The sequence below is a fragment of the Podarcis erhardii genome, assembly GCF_964252035.2.
Source record: "Podarcis erhardii genome assembly, chromosome: 7".
NCBI classification, from domain to species: domain Eukaryota; kingdom Metazoa; phylum Chordata; class Lepidosauria; order Squamata; family Lacertidae; genus Podarcis; species Podarcis erhardii.
In genome coordinates this window covers 29,715,213-29,732,164 of record NC_138511.1, presented here as the reverse complement: position 1 = coordinate 29,732,164, position 16,952 = coordinate 29,715,213, and the positions used below count along the sequence as shown (strand labels likewise).

Sequence of the window (16,952 nt, the reverse complement as noted above, 5' to 3'; positions counted from 1 at the left end):
CATATTCAAGATTTCTTTTGCTTCCAGTATACATCTCCATTCTCCCTTTATTTTTATTTCCTCTACAGGTCTGGCCGTCCATCAGATTATCACCATCACCGTCTCCCTCATCATGGTCATTGCTGCTCTGATAACGACGCTCGTCTTAAAAAATTGGTAAGGATCTTCCACCACATGAGTTTGGCCTGTATGTGGGCTGAAAAGGGGGAACTGTGTAGCAGCTGAGGATACTGGGCTACTAAGGCGAGTCAATCACAACCTGAACCTTAGCCAGTGGTATGGAAAGCAAGTCCCGTGAATAAAATTTGATGAGACTTGGGTTGTTTAATTTGAAGAAGACTAAGAAGGCTTTCAAAGGGGATTGGACAAATTCATGGAGTACAAAGCTATCAAAGGCTAATAGCTACGATGGTCATGTCCTACTTCTACTGTCACAGGCAGGAATGCTTCTGAATTGCAGTTGCAGGAAAATGCGGGAGGGGGAGAGTGCTTTTGTGCTTGGGTTATGATGGTGCGCTTCCTATAGGCCTCTAGTTGGCCACTGTGAGAACAGGATGCTGGACTAGATGGGCCATTCACCTGATCCAGCAGGCCCATCTGATTTTCTTAAGAGACAGTGCAAAAATCTGGACCAGGCCATGGTTTCTTCATTATTTCTCTGCTAAGTCATTGATTTGCTTTCTAGTCTCCTAGTCTTTGACCACCCTTCGGCATCAAACTGCATGGAATTGTGGGGAGGACTCCTCCTCTCTTTGGGTGGTCAGAACACGTTCTTCCCTTTGATTTGATTTCCTGAAGATCCATATGTGTGATCTGAGGGATGTAGACCTCGTGCAGCCCTTGACTGACTTCAGGGACCTCCACGACCCATTCTACATTCCCCACTGCCCAGATGATTGGCTGAAGTGCTCAGATGGGAATGCTCCTCAGCTGTCCTCAGTGCCAATTAACTGGGCAGAGCAGCTAATGGGGAGATTGTTACAGACTAAGATACTGTGAACCCACTGCATGCCTCCTCCTTGACCACTGTTCCCAGAGCTGATATGCTGGGCAGTGTGATGGGAAGGATGGACTCTCCCTACCGCCATGCAGGAATGGGGAGGAAGGGTGGGTGTTTGTGGTAGTGAGGTGGCTGTCTGTATGTGTGTTAGCAATAACTTTCTGATAGTAAGAGCTGTTTAGCAGTGGAAAGGTGGTGAACTCTCCTTCACCACCAGCTGTAGTGGTTAGGAGAAGTGGACTCATAATCTGGTGAACCGGGTTCGCTTCCCCGCTCCTCCACATGCAGCTGCTGGGTGACCTTGGGCTAGACACACTTTTCTGAAGTCTCTCAGCCCCACTCACCTCACAGAGTGTTTGTTGTGGGGGAGGAAGGGAAAGGAGATTGTTAGCCGCTTTGAGACTCCTTAAGGGGAGTGAAAGGTGGGATATGAAGTCCAAACTCCTCCTCCTCCTTCTCCGTCTCCATCTCCTTCTCCTCCTCCTCCTCCTCCTCCTCCTCCTCCTCCTCCTCCTCCTTTATTGGAGGTTTTTAAACAGAGTTTGGGTGGACATCTGTCAGGGATTCCTTAGCTGTGATTCCCACCTTGCAGGGTGTTAGACTAGCTAAGCCCTCTCTCCCCCCGCAAAAAAAATAATAAATGCCTTGTGGCCTCTTCCAACTCTACAGTTCTATGATTCTATGAGGTCTATTATTTTGGGCAAAGCAGACATAGTAACACAGCTGGCCTTGTCTTGGAGCGCTGGCAAAACCCTGCTGCACCAGGAGGCTTGTTCATCATTACAAAAATATGAGGGAGGATGGCAAATGACAGGAACGCAGATGGGCAAAGGGACCCATGGAGGAGCTACAGCAGCTAGAGATTTAAAGGGCAACACCCTGTGTCAAGAACAAGGTGTGTGTCAATCTTACTTCCCTAAGAGCAATCTTTTTTTTATGGCACCTCCTCACTGGGGTGGAGCAAAATATCTATATGTGCCTGATTGAATGCTGGAGGCAGAATGACTCATTTCCTGTTTGGGAAGAAGCAAGACCAGAGCTCTGACTCATGCAGAGACACAGGGGGAAGCATCCTCCAAGGACAGATTATCCTCCCTCCCTTGCTGCCTTGCCCTATATTTCTGTTACAATTGCCCCATCTTTCTTTTGCAGGATTCAGTCTCCTCTGAGCTTCCAATGAGTTCAGGGAACATGTACCCAGTTTTTTTAAAAAAAATATTTATTTATGCATTTCCCCAATCAATTAATGGAAATGACCGCACTCAAGCGGAGAGCCCCCCTCCACCTAAATGCCTTGCAAGGACTAGACTGTTTTACATGCCTCACATCTCCAAGCTTTTTTGTTTTCATCCAGCCTCATTTGCAGGCCTTTCTTCTCTGACATCCACTATGCATATAGTAAAATGGGTTACGTCTTAGCTCCAGGCACTGCTGCCGTTACCTATTTTCCTAGTCAATCTGACCTACTTTGAGGTCAGCCTTACTCACTCTAATAATGTGATGCACCTCTGGGAGAAAGAAAGGAGTTAGACGGTTGTGCAGCTTTCCTTCTCTCGAAGGCTGCTCCCAGGCCTCTTCCCTGCTTGAAAAATATGTTCCCTAATAGCTTCAAACCTGTGGCATTCCGTGGCATAATTTGTCCCGGTTGTTCTGACACTCACCTCAAGTGATGGGGGCTGAATCAGATGAAGAGACTGCAAGTAAATTGGAAAAGTCATCCAGGAAGATCGCTCTCCATTGCCCCATCTGCCCCCCTTGGGCTTGTCAAAAGGGATTAAGGAGAATTCCCAGGGTGAAACATGCCAGCGTTTTCCCCAAAACCATCTTCCAAATCAAAGGCATCTGTGAGCTCAAATCCTGCTTGGATGTTATAAGGAAAATCAGCAGCAGGAAAAAAACAACCAACCAACTAAATTAAAACGTCACTTTGTGTTCCTAGAACATTGCCACATATAAGTTCCCTGAGGCCTGAATTTTGGGCCCCACAGTTTAAGAAGAAGATGAACAAGCTGGAAGGTGTGCAGAGGAGGGCAACCAAGATGAACAAGGGCCTGGAAACCGAGCTTTATGAGGAATGGTTGAAGGAGAAGGGGATGTTTAGCCTGGAGAAGAGAAGACTGAAAGGTGATATGAGAGCCATCTGCACATAACTAAAGGGCTACCATATGCAGGATGGAGCAAGCCTGCTTGCTGCTGCTGCAGAGGGTAGAACCCGAACTATTGGATTCAAATTACAACAAAGGTGATCCCAATTAAACATTAGGAAGAACTTTCTGGTGGTGAGAGCTGTTCACCAGTGGGATGTTCTCTCTTGAAAGGTGGTGGACTCTCCTTCATTGGAAGTTTTTAAAGAGCGGTTGGGTGGCCATCTGTCAGGGATTCCTTAGCTGTGATTCCTGCATCACAGAGGGTTGGGCTCGATGACCTTTGGAGTTCAGCCCAACTCTACAGTTTTGTGATTCTACAGTTCAAATCCTTCTCAGCCATGAAGCTAACTTGGGTCAGTCACCATGACTCATATCCAATGCTGTGATTCTGCTCATGCAACAGACCCCTGCTTGCAAAGTGTAACTCCCCACTCCTCTCCCATGCCCTCCGGCATTTCTCTGATGAAAATAGGGACATCCCATTCCATAATGATAATTTTACTATTTATGCCCCACACATCTTACTGGGTCGCCCCAGCCACTCTGGGCAGCTTCCAACCTATATAAAAACACAATAAAACAATTCAGAAACCGGGACGGCTTCACTAAATCAGGGACGTCCTTGGAAAATAGGGAGACTTGGAGGGTCTGCTGTCCTTCCCCATGCAGCCTAATGCCTACAATCTCATATTTAGCACCAGAGGTTTGGATATCTGTTTGGAGAAGATTCTGCATGGGGGAGAAAACAGGAAGGGTAAGGTGCACTGCAAGAGTGGAAGGCTACTCATGCAGGATGGGCTGCCACCAAATAGCTCATAATAATCTACCTTGCTAAAAAGAAGAGACATCACCTTGCCAACAAAGGTCTGTATAGTTAAAGCTATGGTTTTCCCAGTAGTGATGTATGGAAGTGAAAGCTGGACCATAAAGAAGGCTGATCGCCAAAGAATTGATGCTTTTGAATTATGGTGCTAGAGGAGACTCTTGAGAGTCCCATGGACTGCAAGAAGATCAAACCTCTCCATTCTGAAGGAAATCAGCCCTGAGTGCTCACTGGAAGGACAGATCCTGAAGCTGAGGCTCCAGTACTTTGGCCACCTCATGAGAAGAGAAGACTCCCTGGAAAAGACCCTGATGTTGGGAAAGATTGAGGGCACAAGGAGAAGGGGACGACAGAGGACGAGATGGTTGGACAGTGTTTTTGAAGCTACCAGCATGAGTTTGACCAAACTGTGGGAGGTAGTGGAAGACAGGAGTGCCTGGCGTGCTCTGGTCCATGGAGTCATGAAGAGTTGGACACGACTAAACGACTAAATGACAACAATCTACCTTGCAGGAGTATTAGGAGGATAAAATGTGGAGAGGGAAAACCATTTCCACACACCCTGCGCAAGCATTGTGGAGGGAGAGTGGAATACGGTATGATTTTCTAAGAATCAGTGCTTGGAATGTAGTAGGTCAGCTGAATGTAGTTAGAAGCTTCAGTTTGACCGGGAACTGGTTTTATGTAGTATCTGATTATGTAATGTATCCAATTTTATGGAACATTACATGCAACATTATATGCAACTATATCTATATTTATATCTATATATTAAGCGATTAAGTCCCGTAAGTCACTTTAATTCTGCAACATGATTTTACAGCTATGGATACACAGAGGTATTTGTGCAAAGTAATTAGCATTGTTTGCTTTGTGAATCTGTTTACGTGTTGTTTATTTTAGAAAATCTGGTGAGTGGGTGTGTATATAAAAAATATGCTATAATATTAGGAATGATAATGCATATAATAGTGTAGATAACGTGCAAGAATCGTTTGCCGTTTTAGCAAATCTAGTAACAACAATTCTCTTCTTGGCCAAATCAAAGAGTGAGGCAGGAAATGGGGGGAAATCCATGTTTTATTGGGGATTTAAATTTGTTTGTTTATCTGCTTGCTTGCTCGTTTATTTTAGTAATTGGTTTTATACTTGTAAACCACTTTTGGCAATAACGTGGTACAGTCGAGTCACATCTAATGCGCACTGAACTTATGCAACTTCAACTATGCAAACTCTGTTGCAACTCCGTTCCAAGAACCATTCCAGCCTTTTTCTTTGGCCCTTTTGGGACATGCCTGCCTTCCTCTCTCTGCTTCCCTCCCTCCTCCTCCTCCCTTCTACCATTCGCTCACAGGTGGAGGAGTGAGGGGAATAATAATAATAATAATAATTTATTATTTATACCCCGCCCATCTGGCTGAGTTTCCCCAGCCACTCTGGGCGGCTCCCAATCAGTATTAAAAACAATACAGCATTACATATTAAAAACATCCCTGAACAGGGCTGCCTTAAGATGTCTTCTGAACGTCAGGTAATTCTTTATCTCTTTGACATCTGATGGGAGGGCGTTCCACAGGGCGGGCGCCACTACCGAGAAGGCCCTCTGTCTGGTTCCCTGTAGCCAGGGGAAGCAGTAGAGACACCGAAAAAGGTCTCCCCATGGGGCTTCCCCACACCTGCCAGCCAGAAAAGGGTAATTTGGGCTGCATGCAATTTTTTCATATGTGCACTATCCTTGGAATGTAACCCCAGTATACAATGTGACTCAAATGTATGCAAAAAATATTATTATTTAATTCACATTTAAATTTTCAGGAAATCCCATCCCTGTGTATATGCATGAACACAATGACTGCTTTTTGACACTATTTTAGGGATGCTTGACTAGCATGGTGCAGGGTGCAGGGAGATAAGTGGAAGAAATCAAACTTTGGTGTATGTTGTGGAAGTAATTTTAGATTTTTCCAAATTTTTAGATATTTTCCCACTTAAACCAGAAAACAGGAAGAGTGAAATGCAATGCCAAGCAAGCCAGGGTAAAGCATAATGAATAATAACAAAGGGGAGTTAATTGCCCCCCCCCCCAAGTTTTTTAAAAAGGGGCAGACTTTGAGTTTATCATGAGTGGCAAGATGTATCCTGCATGCTGAAAGATCCTGGTGAATACCAAATCCATGGTGCTTTCTTCCCTGTGCACTTCAGGCCTGTGATTTTTCCCTTCCTTATTAAGGCCTCCATTTAAAATTCAAATTTGATTATGCTAGATAAATACATACACACAAAAAATAGTTCTGAAACCTGATCACTTGGTAGAGGCCAACGTTACTCAGATACTGGAGGATAATAATTAAATTTGAAATTGCAGGTATAATTAGCAGGAGATAATAAAGTTTTCTCTCCCAGGAATCCAAGTTGTTGTTTTTTCATAACTGGTATCTTTCTTCCTTATTTATTTAGATTTTGTTTTTAATCCACCCTTTCCTTCAACAAACTTACAGTAGTGCATTATGACTGGCCCAAGGTCACTTATTAGATATTATGGCTGTCTGGAGATTTGATTCCTGCGTTGCAGTGGATTGGAGGGGATGACCCCTAGAGTCCCTCCCACCTCTACACTGTTATAGTTCTAACTGGAGGAGCCAGTTGACGGACTAGGTCCTGAACTCCCTTGACAACTTTAAAGGGAGTTTGCCTTTCAGTCAAATGGTCTGGTGTTCTGAGGGTCTCCTTTACTGAACATGTGACAAAAGTAATTCCTTATGAGAACATAAGGAAAACATTCTGGATCAGGCCAATGGGCGCCTAGTAATAGAATGAATCTTAGCTAAAGAATCCCTGTCAGATGGCCACCCAACCTCTGCTTAAAAAATATCCAATGTAGGAGACTTCACCACCTTCCGAGAGAAAAGGTTCCACTGTTGAACCACTCTAACCACAAGAAAGGGAGTCCATTCCACTGTCAAACATCTCCTACAATCAATAACTTCTTTCTAATGTTTAGTTGGAACTTATTTTGTAGTAACTTGAATCCAATGATTCGGGTCCTACCCTCCGGAGCATCTTTTTCTCGCAGTGACCTTCCTGATACTTGTGGGAAACCTGCAAGCTGGACCCAAGCCTGAGTAAAACTCTCTCTCCCTCTGGTTTCCAGAAACTGATATTTATAAGCATTAGTGGCTCCGAGCTTGGAGGCAGAGCATAGCCACCATGGCTGGTCGCCATTGGTAGCCTTCTCTCCAATCCTTTTTTAAAGCCATCCAAGGTGGTGGCCATCACAATGCATAGTGGTCCTTTTTTTGCCTACCCAAACATGGAGCACTGCTTACTCTCTTGAATACAATACCTTAGTTGTTAAAAGTAAAGGGACCCCTGACCATTAGGCCCAGTTGCGGACGACTCTGGGGTTGCAGCGTTCATCTTGCTATACTGGCCGAGGGAGCTGGCATACAGCTTCCGGGTCATGTGGTCAGCATGACTAAGCCGCTTCTGGCAAACCAGAGCAGTGCACGGAAACACCATTTACCTTCCTGCAGGAGCGGTACTTATTTATTTACTTGCACTTCGTGCTTTCAAACTGCTAGGTTGGCAGGAGCAGGGACTGAGCAATGGGAACTCGCCCCGTCGTGGGGATTCGAACCGTTGACCTTCTGATCGGCAAGCCCTAGGCTCTGTGGTTTAACCCACAGCGCCACCTGCATCCCTTGAAGCTTAGTTGTTACGATGTGGTTAAATGTGTCCGAGCCGCATTCCCGGCGGACCACCCCATTCCTTTTTTTTCAAAATCTCTTCTCTTCCACCTGCAGTTGTGCCCAGAGTGGGAACACGAGGAGGAACAGCCACCAACGTAAAATCAACCAGCAGGAAGAGAGTTGTCAGAATCTGACGGACTTCACCCCAGCCAGAGTCCCTAGCAACCTGGATATATTCACGGCCTACAATGAGACGCTACAGTGTTCCCATGAATGTGTGAGGACGCCAGTGCCGGTCTACGCAGAGGAGACAATACTTCCCCCAGGGGATTATAAAACATCCTTCAATGGAAATAGGTAAGGAAGCAGAAGCTCATCTGGACTCATCCATTTGCATTTAGTGGATATTGGATTTGGTGGTTGACCTCATGAGCAAAATAGAGTCTCTCTTTCTTTCTGTCTGTCTGTCTCTCCCACACAAGCACAAGTAAGGTAAAACCGTTAAGTGCCTCCTTCCACATCGTCCCATTCCCCTCTGGAGGGAAACTTAGAAAAGCTGGCAAAAGCAGGGGTCCATACAGAATTGTATGGTTCCCCTATATGTTTATACCCATACCTTGACTGAAAAGGACCACACCCATCTCTGTGTACACCAGTGGTAGCCAATGTGGAGCCCTCCAGTTTTTGCTGGACTTCAACCAGTAGAGGTTGGCCCATTAAGGAGAATGGGGCACTGCCCCACCAACCCCATCTTACCCTCAGCCATTCACCACCTGCCTTCTTTAACTGCATCCAGCCCATGGGGGAGGGGGCACCAGCCGACATTTCCCTCCTTCTAAGTCTGAGTGTTGCCTTTACAGAACTCAGCAGGGAGGAGGCAACATGATAGTTATTATTTAACTTATTGCATTTGTGTCCCACCTTTCTTCCAAGGACCTCAAGGTGGTGCATGTAGTCCTTTTTCTTTTATCCTCACAACAACCCCATGAATTAGGTTAGGCTGAGAGGCAGGGACTGGCCCAGGTCACCCAGGGAGCCTCATGGCTGAGTGTGGGGATTTGAACCCTGGTTTCAAATTCTTAGCTTGACACTGTAACCACTACACCTTAGTGACTATCTACTTATCATTAGTTCGGGCTCTGCCTGCCATTAGCTCTGGTTCCTCCAAGTGTTGGCCTCCTCGCCTTCCACTCTCCCAGTCCATGTTGGGCTCCTCACCTTCCACTCCCCCAGTCCCAGCGGTTTCCAGTCTCCACTGACTAAAACTTCCAACACTTCCAGCCAGCATAGCTAATGGTCAAGGGGGGGGTGATGGGAGGTGGTTTCCAGCAACTTCTAGAGGGCACCACACTGACTAATCCCGTATGTACACCCTGAACAGCAGTTTTATCCTATACACCCTGAGCCAGGTACATGTTGAAATTCTCAACACTAGAGCAAAGATTTCAATGTGTGTCTGCATTAGATGTGACAACAGCCCAATGCCCCCCATTGTAAAACAGAGAGGCAACCAATCTGTGTGTCATAGTCTGCCAGGAAGTGTTGCCCTACGTTAGTCTGTCCCAAGGCTGATCCAGAAAGCTGATCATAGATCTCTCTTCCCAACTTCATGTTCCATTCAGTGTAACTCAGGGTGAATCCAAACAACTGACAACCCTTTGGTGACTAGTTTTCTGAGTGAGTGTCAAGCGATGGTAGTCACTATTCACTCCTTATCTATTAAACCACTTCTCTACATTCCAACCTCTATGATAGGGTGAGAAGGGGAACAAAAAACCTGGAGAAACTATAATAAGATAATTTTTCAATTTGAAGTTTGAGGGGTGGGGGAATCACTTTGTGGTGTGTTCCTCAAACTTGACATCAAAATTTATTGTCTGAAATAGTCCTGTTTGCAGGACGTTCTGCAACGATCTTTTTCTCAGTTTGAAAAGGATCTCTGGGACAACCCAACACACACACAAATACACCCACACACCCACACACCCACAACCCTTCCTCTGTCTCCCACACACAATATTTGCTCTACTGGTTCTACTTAATGTGCACTGAAGTTTTGCAAGCACTATGGTTAATGTGAGATTGTGGGATGGGGATTCTTTTGTCCAGCTTGAGATTTCATCACACTGAATATGGGAGGGCAAGATAGACACCGAGCGTAGTATTCAACACTAATCCTGCTCAGAGTAGACTCACTGAAGTTAATAGACATGGGTAATTTAGGTTCACTGAATCTGTGTAGGACTTGGTTGAATACTGCCCCATAAGTGTGAAATGTTAAGCATTTTCTCAGAAGCCTGTAATCTGTTGAGTGCATCTGATTGAATGACCAGCAAAGCAGCCATGATGAAATATACTCTCAGTTGCTTAGGGGCCAATTGCATGCAACTCTGAGGGTTTTGTCAATGTTTGTGTTGTGTTGTGTGTGTGTGTGTGTGTGTGTGTGTGTGTTTGACACTGGAATCATGACTATCCATTGTGAATCCCCTCCCTCCCTCCCACAGGAGACATGGATGATTGCTAGGAGAGGCATAAACTAAGCCTTCCCCATCTTGGCGTTTACAGAAGTGGGTGGACTCCAGCTCCCACCAGTCCCAGCTAGCACAGCCAATGGTCTGGGATGATGGGAATTGTAGTCCAAGCATTTGGAGGGTCCTAGGCTGGGGAAGGCAGTCCCATGCCATTGTTGTTGATGCTACTACCAAAAGCAAGTTTGGGGGGCAGGAATGGAACTCCTGTTCAATTCTCATATCAACACTTATGAGCACTTTCTAAGAATTGTAAATATCTAGACCACAAGTGGCTAACCTGCACACACGCACACCCTGATGTTGGTGGACTATAATCCCCACAATCTCTGAACATTGGCCATGTTCTTGGGGCTGAAGGGGACCTACATCCTACAATATCTGGAGGACCACAGGTTCCCCAACCCGATATATAGATATAAAGCACCCTTCCAACCCAATTCCATCCAAATGTTGTTAGACAGGGGGTGATCAACATCTGGAGGACTCCAGGCAGATGAGTCCCAGGCAAAAAATACCCACTGCATCCAGAATTTGATGTTATGGATGTAACCTGATTATTGGGAACTGATGGCTATGTCACAAAGGCAATTTTAAGTTCAACCTTGCCTGCCTGTCCACAGATATTGTAGTATCCCACAAGTCCCAATGCAATTGGCGTACATCCAACGATGTTACGATCATTTTATTTGGCTTAAGAGTGAGAGGCAACTTGGTCCCCAAAAAGTCTGGCTGATGATCAGTGCAAAGATTTCCAACCAAACATTTGCTGCATACTTGAAGCATGTTTGAACTTCATCTACTAAACCCAATTAAGATTCTGAGAAATCTCCACCCCACTGCTTTGTCCCTGTTGGTCCAAATTTAGAACTGAAGTTAAATAGGGAAAGAGGACACCACTCAGATTCTGAAGGGTCCCCAGGAATTGGGGGGGATTAGTTGCAATCTATGGGGGGGGGGAATACTCTTGTGGAAATCTGTGTGGGTGTTGTGGACACTAGCTGAAGTGCCAAGATGTGGGCTTCCTGGTGGGCAGAAGATTGGCAAGGATTTTTCAACCATTTCATTGTGTGCCTGTCATTGTGATGCTGGAATATGAGCCGCAGCCAACCAATGCATGGGGAGCCACAGAGTGGCAGTTTTGGGGAAGTGGGGGTGAAGGGCGTACCTATGTGTCTGTGTGTCTGTGTTTTCCTGTTGTACCTGTGAACTGTGGAGAACCGTTTCCTACAGGTGCCTTTCCACTTTTATGCTCCTCTTTCTGTATTCTTCCCTGGCAGGTGTGCATTGGCTGGAAAGGGTTCATTGTGGTTTATTTCTATCTTTAAAAAAGCGGGGGGGGGGGGGAGAGAATATGATTTTTGTCTGAAGGTGGTGCTTTGTTGGGAATTATTGGTCTCTGCTCAATTCTTTCAGATTTGGCAAAATTGCTGGTCTTGCAATTTTTTTACAGAGGAAATCAGAGGGTACAACTTTTCAGTTTTTTGCATGGCCAAAAGCCATTGGCCTGGTATCAAGCAGGCATCTTAAACAGCCCATGACTGTGTCTGCAAAGCTCATTGGAAAAGCACAAAACCACAACATAAGATACAAATATGACTTTCCCCCCTGTATCTGAGACATCTCAGTGTAGGGATTGAGGATTCAGTTGCCATTAATAGCCCTATATGGTTATTAATATGGCTATTAGAGCCTCTGTATCCTTCAACAGAGGGAACACGGGTGGCGCTGTGGCCTAGGGCTTGCTGATCAGAAGGTCGGCGGTTCAAAGCCCCGCGACGGGGTGAGCTCCCGTTGCTCGGTCCCTGCTCCTGCCAACCTAGCAGTTCAAAAGCACGTCAAAGTGCAAGTAGATAAATAGGTACCGCTCCGGCGGGAAGGTAAACGGTGTTTCCGTGTGCTGCTCTGGTTCGCCAGAAGCGGCTTAGTCATGCTGGCCACATGACCCAGAAGCTGTCTGCAGACAAACGCCAGCTCCCTCAGCCTATAGAGCGAGATGAGCGCCGCAACCCCCGTGACTGGACCTAATGGTCAGTGGTCCCTTTACCTTTTATCCTTCGACATGGGTGATATAGCATCCACTCAGGTCCCAAGTTGGGATAGCAATACTGACTGGGGATTTTGTTTGTTTTAATCTGGAGTGGGTTTTCTCCCACACCTTCAAAAAAAACCCTCCACTTTCCTCTTGGAACACCCGCAGAAGCCAATACAACCATCCAAAGCATCGTTTTGAAATTATTGTCCCCACTCAAAATATGAAAAGAAAAAGCTGATTTTGGGCTGCAGACGTAGCTAGATTTACTTGCTGTGTGTTACACATTGCCACGTGCCAGTCGATTTTTCTGCTTGCTGCAGACCCTCCTCCTCCGATCGGCATCTAATCCCTGTGGCCTTTGTGTCTGAGAAATGGTTTGAAATCTCCTGTTGACCAGCTGAAGTCTGTTTTATTTCCTGGGGGCAGGGCAGACGCCATGTGTCCATTTCCTGGTACGTACCTTCTCTTCCGCCATTTTTATTCCCAAATCACCAATCTGTCCGCCCAGTCAAATCCCTCCCACACTTTCCAATCGCACCCCTGCTGTGATCGAAGGGAGCTCCCGGATGCTTTTAATTAAAATGCCTTGCTAGTTTACGCAGAAAAAGAAAAAGAGGGAAAGCGAGCACGACTTTTGCTCTGCAAACGCCAAACATTTGCTGCTACATTAATCTATCAAACCTTTGTTTTTAATCTGTTTTAGATTATCGTAGTTACGCAAGGCGCTTATCACAGCAGGGCTGAAATTGCTTGCATGCAGAGGTGGCATTGGAACAACTAACATTAAGCATGTTTCAGATGAATTTAAATTATTGTAATGAGTTGCTTTCATTTCCTTACCTGATGTTATTGCTTCAGATTGTTTTGTAATAATTGATTACAAGTCAGGATTCCTAAACATTTAGTTATAAAAAATGTCTGATGAAGAAACAAGGAGAGGGTCTGGTGTTTTGCCACTTCTGTAATAGAACACACAAATGCCTTTTTATTTGAAGGTTAGGATGGGTAACAATATTGTACAGGCATCTCAAAAGCACATGGTCTAAATTCAAGCAGTGATGGTGGGAGGATGTTGAGGAACTCCTGTTGGATAACCAACATAGTCCATGTTCGGGGTGATGAGGGCTGTAGTACAGCAAAATCTGGAGGACTACAGGTCCTCAGTCCTTGAATTAGATGGATGGAGAGGAAGAGGGGGTGAGTCAGAGAAGGGGGGGAGCATTGGTTTTTGTTTTGTTTTGTTTTGTTTTGCAAAATCATCTTCCAAAATTCGCCCTTCCTTCCACAGATAATTCAGCTTCTTTTAGAGATTAATTAATTTGTATTCCCCCTTCATCCGTAGATCTCAGGGTGGTTCACAGCATCATCCAGTAGGCCATTTGGAGCAAAATTGGAGTTTAGGGGGTACAAAGTTTACCCCACCCACAAAACCAACCAACCAACCAACCAACCAACCATTAAACTTTATCTTCAGACTCATTTCTCCATCCATAATGATAGTTGTTCAGGTGTCTCGGTCTCGTGGTGAACCAGAGACAGAAAACTGAGGCAAGGCTTCTTAAGCAAGATGAGAAAACTATTCTGTTTTTGCATGCTGTGATTTACAGCACAGCAAAGTAGGGGAAGGTGCATATGCAAGGGGTAAACTTGGCTAAAGTCTCTGAAGCATCGAGAGAAGTGGGAGAACTTCTCTGGTCTTCCAGTGGTTCCATTACCCAGGGATACACCCTTCTCACCCACCCACAGTCCGCTTTTGCCGCCTCCCATTCCTTATGTGCCTTCAAGAGCATCATTTCAGAGGAAAGGAATTGCAGGCTGTGTACAAATGACATTTTATTCTAGAATCCATGGAAACCGAGTCCTTTCCCGCTCCCAAACACAATCTCAACCTACTGTGTATTTTTATTTTTTGCTCATGAAAAGCACTTCTGGAGAAACTGGTTTCATTCTAAAAATAAAAGCTCATTGCAATTTATTCTGCCTCACCCCACAGTATATGCATTTGAAGAAAAAAAAGAACTGGATGTAGGAGATCCTAGCAGGCCCATGTAGGGATGGGGGGGCAGTTGGGTACACTTGCCCCAGGCCTCGGAGGGCTAAGCCAGGTGGAGGCCCTCACCAGGGACTGGCTGCTTTTTTGTTTAAGTTTATAACTTTATTCTAACAAGACTCCCTCCTTGGACCTCAGACAAGCGCTGCATGAACCTGGTGGGGTGTATTCACACATACCCAGTGACGTTTTGGGTGGGCATATAGGACCTATGCAGAGGGACTTGGGTGTTGGATGAGTCGGGTTCAGACAGCCATGAATTTCCAAGGGTTGGAATGAATGGTCCATGACTGTCAGGGAGCAGGGCATCAGGAAGGCAGGAGGCCAGGCAGGGAAACCCCACAAAAAAAAAAAATCTAGGCTCTACCTCTGCATCACCAGCTGCATCTTCCAGGAGAAGGTAAACCCAACTTAGGTGGGTCTTCTCACAACAAGGCTGTGAGTGTTCTCTGCAGGCATCCTACTCAGGGGGCTATGTACTGTGTGCCCTCACCCTTCTGATAACCACCTTCACATACCTGAAGGACTTTGACATGGAAGGTGGGACGAGCTTGTTTCTGGCTGCTCCGGAGGGAAGGACCCCAACCAATGGATTCAAATGGCAAGAAACGAGATCCTAGCTAAACATTGGGAAGAATTTGCTGGCGGTAAGAGCTGTTTGAGAGTGGAATAGACTCCCTTGGAAGGTGGTGGTCTGTCCTTCGACCGAGGTTTTAAAGGAGAGTTTGGATGGCCAGCTCTCAGGGATTCTTCAGCTGTGATACCTGCATTGCAGGGGGTTGGACTGGATGGCACTTGGGGTCCCTTCCAAGTATACAATTCTAAAATTCTATGATCATCACTTGGGTTCATACAAAACAGCCCTTGTGTGCAGCATAAGGTTTGAAGACCTGCCTGGCGAACGGCAGTAATGGGGTCATGGCAGTCAGTGTCAATGAGACACATAGGGTTGCATGAGTATGAGTGAATGTGTGTGTGTGTGGTGATGCAAAGGTTTTGCTGGGGATGCATAGCTGTCAACCTTCCCTTTTTTTGCGGGAAATTCCCTTATTCCAGCGCCGTTTCCCGCTGCTATCCCGGATTGTTAGATATCCCGTAGACTGTCTCAGGGACAGGTGAGGCTGCTGATCCCTTATTTTTGAGGCTGCTGATCCCTTATTTTCAAATCTGAAAGTTGACAGCTATGTGGGGGTGGTGTCTTCACCACTGTGGGTTCTCTTTCAGTAGTGGGCACCATGGTGGTACAGATCCATTCATGCAATCTCCATTTGTCCCTTTTGCTACTGCTTAGGACACAGTCCTCCTCCAAAGGTATATTCTGCGACAGATGTGCTGATGTTCTGGCTTGGTCAAGGTGGAACGGCAAGGCTTGGAAGCTTAGTTTAGAGTAAAGGAGAGTAAGAGGGGACATTATCGGAATTTGTAAAATGATGCATGGTATGGAGAAAGTGGGTAGGAATTAGGAATTAGGATGATAAGTGAGATTGAGGAAAATATAAATCTTTTGGAGAATTATTAGATTATATTTAAATGAGCGGGACATAAGAACGCAAACAAGATGATAAATTGCTGGTAAAAATCTACAATGATGTAAGTGGGAGCGGGAGACGTGAGGGAGTCCAAAGAAGCTATGAAACTATGTTATGATACATGTTATATTGTTTATTTTTTTTGCATTTGTATTTAAAAATCTTAATAAATATTAAAAAAAAAAAAAGAAAGTGGGTAGCAACACTACAACTTGTGGACATCCAAGGAAGCTGAGCGTCAGAAGATTGAGGACAGATTTGTGCTCCTCCATGCAGCACATAGTTAAAATATGGAACTCACTCCTGTAGGAAGAAGCAACGGCCACCAGCCTAAATGGTTTTTAGACAAATTCATGGAGAAGAGGGCTTTGGGTGGCTGCCCGCCAGGATGGTTCTGCTCTGCCTCTGAATACATGTCATAAGCAATCATGCTTCTGAATACAGTGGTACCTTGGTTTAAGAACAGCTTAGTTTATGAACAACTTGGATTAAGAACACTGCAAACCCGGAAGTAGGTGTTTTGGTTTGTGAACTTTGCCTTGGAAGCAGATCATGTTCCGCTTCCTGTTGAGTGTGTTCCATTTGTAAAACGAGTCCCCCACTGCTGTGGGAAAGCATGCCTTGGTTTAAGAACGCTTTGGTTTAAGAATGGACTTCTGGAACGGATTAAGTTCGTAAACCAAGGTACCACTGTACCAGTTGGTGGAAATCACAGGAGGAGAGAGGGCTCTTGTGCTCAGGTCCTGCTTTCAGGTTTCCTATTTGGGCATCTGGTGGGCCATTGTGAGAACAAGATGCTGGAACTAGATGGACCATTGGCCTGATCCAGCAGGGCTTTTCTTGTGTTCTTGTTTTTTTTTCTTTGTTCTTATGATTCCGAATTCCCACTGAGGTCTGATGATACTAGAAATGTTACACCCATTCCCCCCCTCCTTCTCCTTTAGTATCTGCGGTGTCTTTCATGTTGTTCCTTTGAAGGTGGCCTTGTAGACTGCAGCGGGAGGGGAAAAGCTATTAGACATAACCCGCCATTTCACTGTAGGGTAGCCAGGCCAGTTTTGAGCCAAGCAGTCGAGCAAATTAATTGGTCAGTCTCGAATCTGCCCCCTCCCCGTACAATCATAATGAATCACGGATCTCCCCTAAATGAA

The 16,952-nt window shown here is 45.5% G+C and overlaps 1 protein-coding gene across 5 annotated transcripts in view; it reads left to right on the top strand.

The window, feature by feature from the left end:
- AJAP1 (adherens junctions associated protein 1) overlaps nt 1-16,952 on the top strand; it is a 120,683-nt gene that overhangs the window by 92,127 nt on the left and 11,604 nt on the right. For 3 of the 5 annotated variants that reach the window (XM_081871205.1, XM_081871207.1, XM_081871206.1), the window contains exons 3-4: nt 69-156; nt 7,774-8,016. In XM_081871205.1, coding sequence (XP_081727331.1) covers nt 69-156; nt 7,774-8,016 — 331 coding nt within the window. Of the gene's footprint in view, nt 1-68; nt 157-7,773; nt 8,017-12,542; nt 12,675-16,952 lie in introns of all 5 variants that reach the window. The other 2 variants (XR_014158757.1, XR_014158758.1) reach the window with 1 other exon arrangement.